The 11,635-nt window shown below is 43.0% G+C and overlaps 1 protein-coding gene across 2 annotated transcripts in view; it reads left to right on the top strand.

Moving 5' to 3' along the window:
* Positions 1 to 11,124, top strand: part of rnf220a (ring finger protein 220a) — a 37,225-nt gene extending 26,101 nt beyond the window's left edge. For both annotated transcript variants that reach the window (XM_035670687.1, XM_035670688.1), the window contains 3 exons: positions 1,399 to 1,510; positions 5,022 to 5,096; positions 9,315 to 11,124. In XM_035670687.1, coding sequence (XP_035526580.1) covers positions 1,399 to 1,510; positions 5,022 to 5,096; positions 9,315 to 9,386 — 259 coding nt within the window. In that variant the 3' untranslated portion in view covers positions 9,387 to 11,124. The remainder of the gene's footprint in view (positions 1 to 1,398; positions 1,511 to 5,021; positions 5,097 to 9,314) is intronic.
* The last annotated feature ends 511 nt before the right edge of the window (positions 11,125 to 11,635 follow it).

The raw sequence follows: 11,635 nt of genomic DNA, 5'->3' as shown, positions 1-11,635 counted from the left end.
TCGACTCAATTTTGGCAACTTGTAGTACATTGGTAAACATATAGGCTACAACAGGAAGGAGTAGATTTCAAAAAGGAGTGCCTAGAGGCACACCACAATACACCACAAGTCAAACTACCAACAGACGAATATATGCTTTCCTGCAAACACAGTGATGTGATTCTCCACTTGCGCACACGCATTGTTGGTGGGTGTCATTTTAATCAATTTCTCTGTGAGTCTACACAGCCAAAATGAACTAAATGCACTATACTCGACTTCTCTAAAGCTTCACAGTGTGTGTATTGAAGAACGTCTTGTGATGTTCGATGGCCACGACAAAAGAGTTTAATTTTATTTAATCTCAATGTAGTTTAAATGTTCAATTTATTTGAATGAGCTTGTTTGATAATAGGAAATAAGACGTAAAACTACTCGTATTGCATAGAGTAAAAATGGATGTACGGAAACCCAGCTCTAAATAGGAAATTGAGAAAGTCCATCCTTGTTTTCTTTTCCCTGCAGCCCCTGCTGTTTGAGGATGCAGCAAATGAAGCCATATCCTAGGCCACACACACACACACAGAGCCACTTATCGTTCTCTTTTGCTCTCACCCTCCCTTCCCTCTCTCCGCTTGTCCTTCCCCATCCAGATCAATACCATAGATCAGCTAGCTATCAGGCTGTAAAATGACCACATCACCATAAACACACGCTCGCTCCCTTTTTAACTCACGCACACACACACACACACACACACACTATTGCATCTTTTTAGAGAACAAGTGGATGGCTATAATAAACACCGGCTGGCTCATGCAGCCTCGTATTGCTGCGCCAAATCATCATCAGCAGCAGCGTTGTGGTCGGTGCGTCGGCCGTATTGATTTAGTTATGGCTGCTTCATATGCTGTCGGACAGTGTTAAACGCACATTTTCTGTTATCATGCTACACATTAATCAGAGGCTGCTTAGAGGCTTGGGAGATGGGGAGGACGGTGGATAGAATGAAGGAGGGATGGATGAAGTGAGGACATGAGGAGAAGAGGATAAACTGCAAGGGATAGATGGAAAACATAAGAGAGGAGATGCAGAGGATGAAAGGTGAATGTGTTCTCATAGGGAGAACATTATATTTTGTTATATTAGGGTCACAAAATAGTGCAATAGAGTGTCAAGACTGATAGCATTAAGGTAAACACGCAGAAGAAGAGATTTAACCTATTTCTTGATGTTTTACGTGTGAACAAGGAACCGCCTGAACACAACACAAGCGTGGGAGTCTTGTCAGCAGCGTAATCTGACTTTACTCCGGTTGCTTGTGTGGAATTCTGCACACACTCATATTCTTCCATATGTCTTAAGAAACCGAAGCTAAACATCTCTCCTTCTGTCTCTCTACCTGTCCCTCTCCACCAGAGTAACGGAGGAGGAGTCCACGGCTACCACCATGGAGGCTCTGAAGGCTCGAATCAGAGAGCTGGAGAGGCAGATACTGAGAGGAGACCGATACAAGTGTCTCATCTGCATGGTGAGTATCACCTTCATGTGGATGTTCTCTGATGCTCTGCACATCAACCCTTAATGGCAGCCTTGTGCCAATCATTCGAAGGCCCTGGAATTTGTAGAACTGTGTGGTAGCATATAGAAGTGTGGCTAATTTCCCTCAAACCCTGAAGAACCTCTCCAAGGAGGATGTTGCTCTTTGCTCAGTTTGAGCTTTTCCTACTAGTTACACACAGACACTGTGTCCCAATACAGTGGCTGGAACCTCCAAAATCCACATTATTAGGCTGACAGTGCCTGGCCCATGTCAAAGCCTTTTCCAAATACTGCCCCCTTTAGTCCAAACGTGCTCTGTGGGACAGATTGGTCAGTTTTTGAAAAGATCAGTCTCTGGCAAATGCATCACATGAATGGAAGCCAGGCATAAACTCCCCCGTTGGTTCTTGTAAGTCAAACTATTGAATTGTCAATATTTACCACTGAAATTATATATTGTGGCCTATGTGAGACAACCACCTTGGTAAAAGCTTTAGATTTTTTTAGTTTTGGTCTCTGTGAAGCTAGAATAACTCATATGGGGAGGAGGGCCAGGGCCAACCTGGTCCTCAGATAATTGTGGAGGACTAATCTGTAATCATAGTGGTAATCAGCTGACGCTCACATTAAATAATGTTAAGCGTATTGTGTTGTGTGCTGGATGCTCCTTGAAGTGTGCATGTAGGACCTGTGTGCATCTCATCTCCCTCAGTTTGTGGAAGTCTGTATGGAAGAGTGGTGGTGTCGCTGTTGTGTTGTGGTGGTTTCTGCTCTTGCATGGCTTTGCAAGTCAACTGAATGTGTGCTGAGATAAGAGACTCCAGTGCTAATATCATTTGTTTTGCCTTTTGATTTAAACTAAGTGCTCCCCGTGAGGAATGCAGAACAACCTCAAAAACTGACAGGCAGCACATGTAGGAGATTAAATCTAGTTGACAGACACCAGTACTGCATTGTAAAGTGTGGAGATGGCTCTGAGCTTTACAGCATGTATAGGTGATTGATTGGACTCCCAGATCAATAATATAAGCCACAGGTTCATCCACGACAACATCAGGCAGAGTGAGGGACATTGTCAATATTCATGTTCATCGGATGCCTGAGATATGACTACAGCCCCCCCACTGGTGTTTGTGTTCCCCACTTTGTGTCAAGTACCCATCCTGTCATCCCTCAAGCAAGTGGACAGTGCAGCGTCGGCATCCTCTGTGTGTGTGTGTGTGTGTCTGTGTGTGTGTGAGTGAGAGAGAGAGAGTAAGAAAGGCGGGTAATTACCGACGCCTGCGCTTCCTAAAGGTCGCTGAGTGCCTGAGGTGGCACGGAGGGCAAGGCACAGCGATCGATCACTCACTGCTCCATGGACACACGGCTCTTTCCGCTCATCTGTCACTGTCCCTCATCTCTCTCACACACATACACACACACTCAGGCGTACAGAGAAACACAAATATGTGTGCAAACTTCACACAGATGCTTTACATCTAATCAGTCTCTGTCTGTCTGTAAGTTGTCACCGCGCTCCTTCCCTGTCAGTGTGTCTGATGTGAAAGTCAGATTGTTTAACTAGTCGCCAATCAGAAAGCATTTTAGATTTCCACTGCAGCCTCCAGAGTTATGACTCAGTAGCTCAAACTGTTCACAGTTCACAACCTTCCAATGCTCAGGTAGTTGTATGTAAGTAGAAAACAAGTGCTCTCCTGCTGCCGCCAAGTTGGCCCAAGTTGTCCTTGATCCTTCCTGGTCCTGCAGGGAGCTCAGCGCTGTGGTTTGGTCTTTCCAGTGGATTCCTACCCCCATCTACTGGTCACTGTAGCACCTGAGCCTTGTTATGTTCAGATTTATAGACGTGATAGTTTTGCAAGTACATATATTCCTATAATAAAAGGCACTATTTTTTTATAAAACTAACACTAGTAAACAGAGTAACCAAAAAACATCAGCACTTCTAGCATATAGTTTTCAACCAGCCAGGGAGTTCATATTGGTATTCTCTGTTGCCCTCGCCTTGAAGTTTGTATTTCTCTATATTTATACCAAAAACATGAGAAATGTAATATAATATTATAGAAAACTCGTTTCTTTTTCTACTTGTTCTTCAAGTAGAAGTCTCAAGAGCAAATAGGGAGCACCATAAACACTCAACACACCCAGCTTAGTACATTATTGTATTATTTATTGTTAATAGGAGTAAAGACAAAAGACAAGTCGTTTTGAGTAATTTTTACCAAAAAGAAGAAAAACATAAAACTTTTGGACTGTTTTTGTGATGGACATTTTTCACAATTTTCTGCCATTTCGTCAGAGTAACTGGATAACAAAAGTATTTTGTTAGTTACACAAACTGATGAACACTCTCAAGCCCCATAAACACACATACACCTGAAAGCATTCTTGTGTTAGCTTGTCAGTGGATAAAGAAAACATTTCTGTCAGTATTTAAACATCATTAACTGCATCTTCAAAAGTAAAACTAAATCATTATATTCACAGTATTCTGCCTGTAACCAATGAGATGTCTTAAAAATCCTCAGCGTTCCCGCCATTGAACACGATAACATTCATTGTGCCATAAAATACAAAGTGAATGACTTGTTGCTGTGTTTACAGAAAGAAATTTTAGGCTATCGACCTTCAGACACTTGGCCAAGTCATCGGTGTTTATTTGTTGTTATTTGCCAAAATAAAGTTGGTGTGAACAGAGAGAGAGTTCTCTCAGGTTTCCTGAGAGCATTTTGTTCATTGGCTGTAGGTGCTCTCGTATGCTGTGTGTGTGCCCGTAGGTGTTTGACACACGCGTGTTTGTTGCACTGTGGTGTTTTGGTTGTGCGCGATCAGTAAGCCGCTCATGTTAGTGCCACCTTTCGCCCTCCCCTTCCTCTACCCCCACCCTCCTTTCCGCAAGAGGAAGCCTGCTTCCAAGTCGGCGCGAGAATCAAGAGCTAGGGGGCGTGGCCAGGGCCCCGCACTGGCCCCAAGGGTCGAGAGGCAGCCAAAGTCCTCCCCTCGGCCTGTTACTGCCTGTACAGGGGCTTGTTGATTGTGGCTAACGGCAAGCGGGCATAAAGAGGCTCCTCCCACAGCCCCTACGGAGGGTAAGGCACTCCCTCCCTCCTCCGCTCCTCGTCCTCCCCCACGCCCTTCCTTCCTCCCTCATCTTTCCGTTCTTTTCGAGAGGAAAAGAAAAGAGCGCCCATCAGATTGGGTTCATTCGTGGCTTTCTTCCTCATCTTCTCCTCCCACTGCCTGCTTCCCTCCGTCTCTGCTCGTTGCCTGCCCGATATCGTGTCTGTGCGTGTGTGTGTGCAGGTTGCCGGTTCAGTTGCCCCCGTGCTGCCTTGCTCAGTGGTTCTGTGGCTGTTGGCTGTGTCGTTCCATGGTTAGTGGTTTGATGCTGTCAGTCAGGGAATGTACATTGTTGTTTTGGTCGTTAACAGCCACGTGCGTGTCCTTTTGAATTTGGTGTAAATAATTTGTTTCCTCCCCCCTTTCTTTGTTTCTAGGACTCCTACACGATGCCGCTCACCTCCATCCAGTGCTGGCACGTCCATTGTGAAGAATGTTGGCTCAGGACTCTGGTACGCACAGACTCACACACTTGTACACACACACACACACACACACACACACCCACTCCATGCTGCAGGGCAGCTCCTCATGACATGCAGTTATTGCAGCCTCATTTCATAGTCAGTGAGTTTCTCTCTGTAGCTGTGCCCCATAGGGAGGAATTTAAATGGAATATTCCCCAAATGACCTGTTCTTTCATTGCTCGCACACACACAGACACACACACACACACAAAATCGAGGCAATGCAAACACTCTAAGTAGAGGAAAAGCTTAGATTGAATGGTCCCCAAAAGGCTTGTTAAAAATGTTGGAATAAAGTGGTCAACTCGAACTTCCAAGGAGTTCTACATAATGCCTGGGGTCTACACACACACACACACACACACACACACACACACACACACACACAGACTGGTTTTGTTGGTTATTAGTTAGTCTAATATATTCAGTAGTGTGTAATTAGCTGGTGCTAATGTGGTAAATGGAGCGCAGTGTTTCTGCTGCTGGGAGGATAAATAGTCTTCTCATTGGCCCTCCTTGGTTTTTGTTATCTCCACTTTTCTCCACATGCCCTTCATTGTGGTCTTTTTCTTCCCTTACCTCAATCATTTTTTCCTCTTCTATCACCCTTTCTCTCGGAAGCCTCCTCCTTCTCACCTCAGTGTTTTTTTTTCCATTAAACACCATCAGTTGCCAGTTGTGACAGACGTCAGTTACTAACAAGCAGTTCCCCACCATTAGCTCCCTTTGATTTTAAACTTAATTATAAATACACTCTTAGCATAATTACAGGACCAAAGGGGAAGAAATTAATGACCAAAGAATTGTATAAATTACTGTGCTCATATGCACATCTCTAAATTATTCAAATTATTCATTTCTTTTTCTCATTTGTCAAAGAACCAAATCTATACCGTGTCTGGACCAATAGTAAACTCATGAGCACCGACCTGTATTAGTTATGTGGCAGGTCCTAAGCCTCAAAATAGCAAATAAAACACAACTAACTGCAGTAGAGTTAGTATAAATGCCAAGCAATACTAGTATTAAATACTAAACAGTATTAGTATTTTTACTAACCATATAAAAGCTGGAAATGTGAGCCTTTTAGTCCACTGTGGCCCAAAGAATTTTTCAACAACTTTTGGAGGGATTACCAGTAAGTGTGTGTGTCCCTAGTCCCCAGAGGATGAATGACTTCAATAATTTCCCTCCTTTCTGTTCAGCACCATCAGCAAGTAAACATTTGAACTTCTCAGATCATTCCATGATGTGACAGGATACCCCCCACATAAAGGACGAATACCCATCAGCTACAACAATATTATGACTTTAATGCCAGCATATCATAATAATATGCAAACTGTAAGCATGTTAACATGTTTGTTCATTTTTGTAAGGTACCCTGCTGAGTTTTTGACCACTAGTAGTAGCGTTATAGTGGCAGTAATGCCCAAAGAGTGTAGCAGTGCGCCAACAAAGGCAGTAAAGAAGACTGCAAGCAAATAAACGTGGATGTAAACAATGTGGGGTTGAACAAAGTCTAACAGTGTAGAGCTAAAACAGCTAATTATATTAATATTTTGTGTTTTTAAGCAAATAAGACTAAAGAGACACACCTAAGATCATTACAGATTCATGAAGAACTTCACGTGGGTGCAGTTTTTTTTTAAATTGAACCAGATTGTGCATTTACAGACAAGGTGTCGCCACTCCAGACAAATACAGGATATGAGAGACAAAAAATACAGTCAAACCAACAAAATATAATAAAAAAATTATTTGAAAGAAGAAAAACAAGAACCGTGAAAAGTCATCTGAACGAAGTTGTACAAATTACTTGTACGGTTTTAAAAAATTTTCTTTCATTCAGTTTCAAGAGAGACCATGAGAAGACACTCTTGAATGAGGCCCATTGTTTCCATCTGCCATGTACCTGTGTACTTAGTGTGTGTGTGTGTGCGCATGCTGCCGTCACTGCTCTAATGTATGGGGCATTAAACGCATAGCCTGGAGACAGCTATAAAAACGGGAGGGCCAAGCTGATCAAAGTAAATGCCTGGGAATCTAGTTAACGTCAGCCCGGCCCCTTACCGCTTTAATGAGCAAGGCAGCTGGAGCACAGCGTGACGGGCACACACCCACACACACTTACCGCTCACACTAACCAGAGTACACAGCTTCGACAGGCGTGCAAACAAACAGGAGGAAGGCTCCTTACACACACAGTGTATGAATGAAAAACACTGCCATCACTTGTATCATCATCGTTTGAACCTAGAATGTGTCCATAGCACAAAGTAGCAAAGAAGTGGCATTGAATATTTGGTCAGATACATTGTCAGATTGCCAATCTTAGTATTTTTGTTAGATGCTTTTGTACATCCACTTGTGTAGACAAGATACAACATTTTAAAATGACGTTTTAATCTTGCTTTATCGGCACCAAAACTTGTATCTTAGCTAGTATCATTGACTCCCAACCGATAACCAGAGCTACTGTAGAAACCTGTGCATCAATTTTAAAACCATCCCCGACTTCTCTATTTTATATCACATCCACCCTCTTCCTTGTCCCTTTCTTCGCCTCCACACTTTTCCTCCTCCATTATTCTCTCTTGAGACACGGAGAGACTGTTTTGAGTACTCTGGAGCCACAAATCCTCTTTGCAGGAGGGTGTGAGATCTGTCAGACTCTTGCACCACCTTAGTCCTCTTGAGAGTGTGTGTGTGTGTGTGTGTGTGTGTGTTAGCCCTACAGACTACCTTAGTCCATGCACCCACTCCACAGACTTTATTCAGTGACTTACAGGAAAAGAAGCCTATAAATCTTCAGGGTCAGACGAGGCTGTACATTTGTACAGGATTTGGAAGGTGCAGGTACTCCAGTTATGAGATCTCTGCATTCTGTTGTACTTGTGTTAGATGTCACACACACAGTGTTTTACACACCTTCTACACACATTACAGTGGACCTATGAAGGTCTCCACACACCAAAGAGATACTTTTGTGATGGATGATGGTCAGTTTTGTAGTCCAAATATGTCTAACATGTCACTTTTCAAGGGAGTATGGTATGTGAAATGACATTAAATCATAATAAGGGATGTAAAAAGTCATGGAAGCTGTTTTATAGTAATTATTAGCAAGACTTGTATCATAGCTGAAAGCATCCAGAACATGAAAGTAGCAATTGCTGCAGCTTCCTCTCCTAGTTAACTCCAGATGTACCACCATACTTAATTTATTTACATCATTTATTGTGACATTTATATTTATTCATACATCTGTGACCAATGCACAAACAGCACAGTGAGAACTGTTGGCGGGAATGTGCCTGCAGCCAGCGGTTACCACCCAACACAAGAAAGGTGGAGGACAGCGGTGGAGACCACCCAGTCCGAATGTTGTTACGCTGTCAGCCCTATGTTGCATATTATCACCTGCTGCTTTACTGCAGATGGCACACTATCAAAGCAGTGCAGAGAGGGAGGAAGAGTGCTGAAGGGAGGACTGTGTGAGGCGGGTTTACATTCACACAAAGGGAGCGGGAAGTAGTCGTTACATAATGAATTCTAACACTGGTAAACTGTCAAAAGACACATGCAGCCCATGTACAGAGCAGTTGTACTGCAGAGAAAGTGAGTGATCTTGGTTCAGTGTGTCTTGTTCTGAATGTGGTCTGCATCGAGGTGAAGTTAGTTTCAAATTTGATATTGATCGGCTGCAGCAGGTCTGTTTGCATCAGTGATTCTGATCAGAGTTCTATAGAAGCAGAAAGCAAACTGTCTGGAACCAGCAAATGTCATGTAGTTTGGTGACCTGTTTTTTTTGCTTTTTTAACACAAAGAAGTATCAATTCCACATTAAAACTTCCAGAATCTCTGAATATGGTAATGTTGTTTATTTCTAAAGTTTCCCTGCTGGACACAAGATGTCTCTTACTTCAAAGTTAAGTCCATTATCAGTGGATGAGCACTGGTGCTTTTGCAAGTTTCTTATGTCATCAAATCATGTTCATAGGCCCCTGTAAAATCTTTTTTTATTTTATTTTAATTTTCAAAACATCCTTCTAGTGTCAGACTCTGCACAGACATTCTGCACAGTGAAGCTCAAACACCCAACTGTAGGAACAAGAACAAACATAGTAATGGAGTGGAGGGGGGTCATAAACTCAGTTTCTAAACAACAAAGCTAACCATTGTCTCTCCATCTTATCACAGGGGAACAAGAAGCTGTGCCCGCAGTGCAACACCATCACCTCACCCGGAGACCTGAGGCGCGTCTACTTGTAAAGAGCACACACACCCCCTCCCGCCCCGCCTCCTCGTCCTTTCAAATCCATTTCTCCTCTCGTCTTGGATCTCATCACCCTCTCTGTCGATCGTCATTTGTTCTCCCTCTCTCATGGCCGGGGTCGGCAGCTCCAGACCCTCCAAGAGCATACAGAGACAAGACGGCTGTCTTTTGAGACTCCACTGGCTCTTTCGGGAGGTTCAAACTGGATGCAACTGAAAGACTGAGCGGCTCTGACTGACTCTCTGGCTCGCCGCCTGGCCACCCATTAAGAAAACAAAACATGGAGACCTGCGATCCTGCTGGTCAACAGGCTTGTTTCCTCTGCCTCAGTGACGCGACGCCCTGTACATGTAACATAAGGGTGTCCACTGAAGGACTTGTAGTCAGTGGAGACCCCCCCCCCGACACCCAGCTAAGCCCTGCTGAGACCTGGTAGCTTCATGCAGCTGGAGCTGAAAGGAACTTCTTAATACAGAATATAAAGACTTCTTTTTTTCCCCCTCTAGCTCTTCTTTGACATTTCGGTGGTGCTGGACAAGGGGCTCTACCCTGAAGACTCAACAGAAAGCTTCTTTTTGTTCCCAGAGAGAAAACTCTTATCGACATGCCCCTGTTGCTTATGAGAATTGAAAAAAAAGGGGCCTGTCCACTAAAACTGAGCTTTCAACCAAACTGAGAATAACCTCACAACCTTGAAAAGGAGTTTGACACTCCTCCTCCTCCTCCTCCTCCTCCACCACCTCTTCTTCTCACGAGCCCTTCCCTCCCCTTCTTCCCTCTTTTGTGGTGTTCTAGTGAAGTAAACCAAAAGTTTCCCCCCCTCCAAGATGCAGTGCAAGCACATGTAATATAGTTCTATGTATGTTTACAATGTTGGGTGTAAATGACATAGAGTATACACACAGACACACACACACACACACACACACATACACACAGATGCAAACACATGCACACACGGTACCATCAGCAGACACACACAGAAGTATATAATATCAAAGTCCTGTTTTTAGTTGGAAGGGTTTGGGAATGATGTTTGGGGAAAAAAATGGCTGGAATAAAAGAAGCCTTCTGTATTTTTAAAAAAAGATCATTTGAAGATCCGTTGAAGTTTTATTTCACTGTACAGGAATAAAAAATTTAAGTAATAATAAACTACTCAAGACTAGATGGTCAAGATTTAGGTGGTGTAAGTTTTCTGCAGAGTACCCTGAAAAAAAAGCAAGGAAAGAACTTTTTTTGTTTTTCTTTTAACGAATGGTGAGATTCCTATAATGCAAACAAGCAGAAAGATGGATCTGCTCTTAAGTTGCAACACTGTCCAACTGAGCCTCTTCTTTTAACCTCCATTTCTGCTTCCTCTCATTCGGAGTAACATCACGCTCAGATCATAGTCTAGAAACATTGTTTTACCCCTACATGTCTCAAAAGAAAGCTTTTTCCATTGTTCCATCATATTGCTATGCTGCAAAAAAGGTCCCAAAATGGCAACCCCGAAGGGCAGGTTCTTTCTAGCTATAATGGATGAATCAAAGTCTCTGGAAAGGAAGGATGGCCATGGCTGAACTGGCAACCTCCAGAACCCGCAGCATTTCCCCCCTCTCCCTTTACGGCAGCAGCAGCAGCAACCAAGGTGGTGGTGTGCTTTGTGTTTGTAAAACTATGTATTCTGTGACGTCTGTATTGTTGTAAGAAATGCTGAAAAAAAAAAGAAAAAATAAAACTTCTCAAATACCACGAGTGGTCTTGTTCGCACAACCTGGATGGTACAAGAAAGAAACGGCAAAGAAAAATGTTCGTGTGTTCACTGTGAATAGACTTTGTGTGTCATCTCAGTGTCAGCAGTGTTCACTCTCTCAAAGGACTTCCACTGTGATATAATGTACAAGGCCCACAGTTTAAACACAACTTTTCTTTTCAGAAAATATTTAATAGGGTCTGGGATCCTTTTTAACAAGGCAGTTAATTCTGTAGTAGAGAAAGCATGAGTGGATCAACTCTGATTAACAAGTTCATATCTACTGATGAGCTTTTTTCTATTTACAGCTATTACAAGAAAATGTCATATTACATGAAAAAGATGTAACTACAAGAAAAAAAATCAAATTGTAATTTCGTGGTTGAAATGAATAATAAAAAAATGACAGGTGTGACTGGGAACAACACAAATTGGTTATCACCCTAGTACCTTTCGGTTTGCCAGAACATTCGCAGGCTCTCCGGGATACTGTTATATGTACGCTAC

This window comes from Morone saxatilis, unplaced genomic scaffold (assembly GCF_004916995.1).
Source record: "Morone saxatilis isolate NCDOM2014 unplaced genomic scaffold, NCSU_SB_2.0 Contig23, whole genome shotgun sequence".
NCBI lineage: Eukaryota > Metazoa > Chordata > Actinopteri > Moronidae > Morone > Morone saxatilis.
The sequence above is the reverse complement of the archived record's forward strand: the minus strand, read 5'-3'. Positions and strand labels throughout refer to the sequence as shown.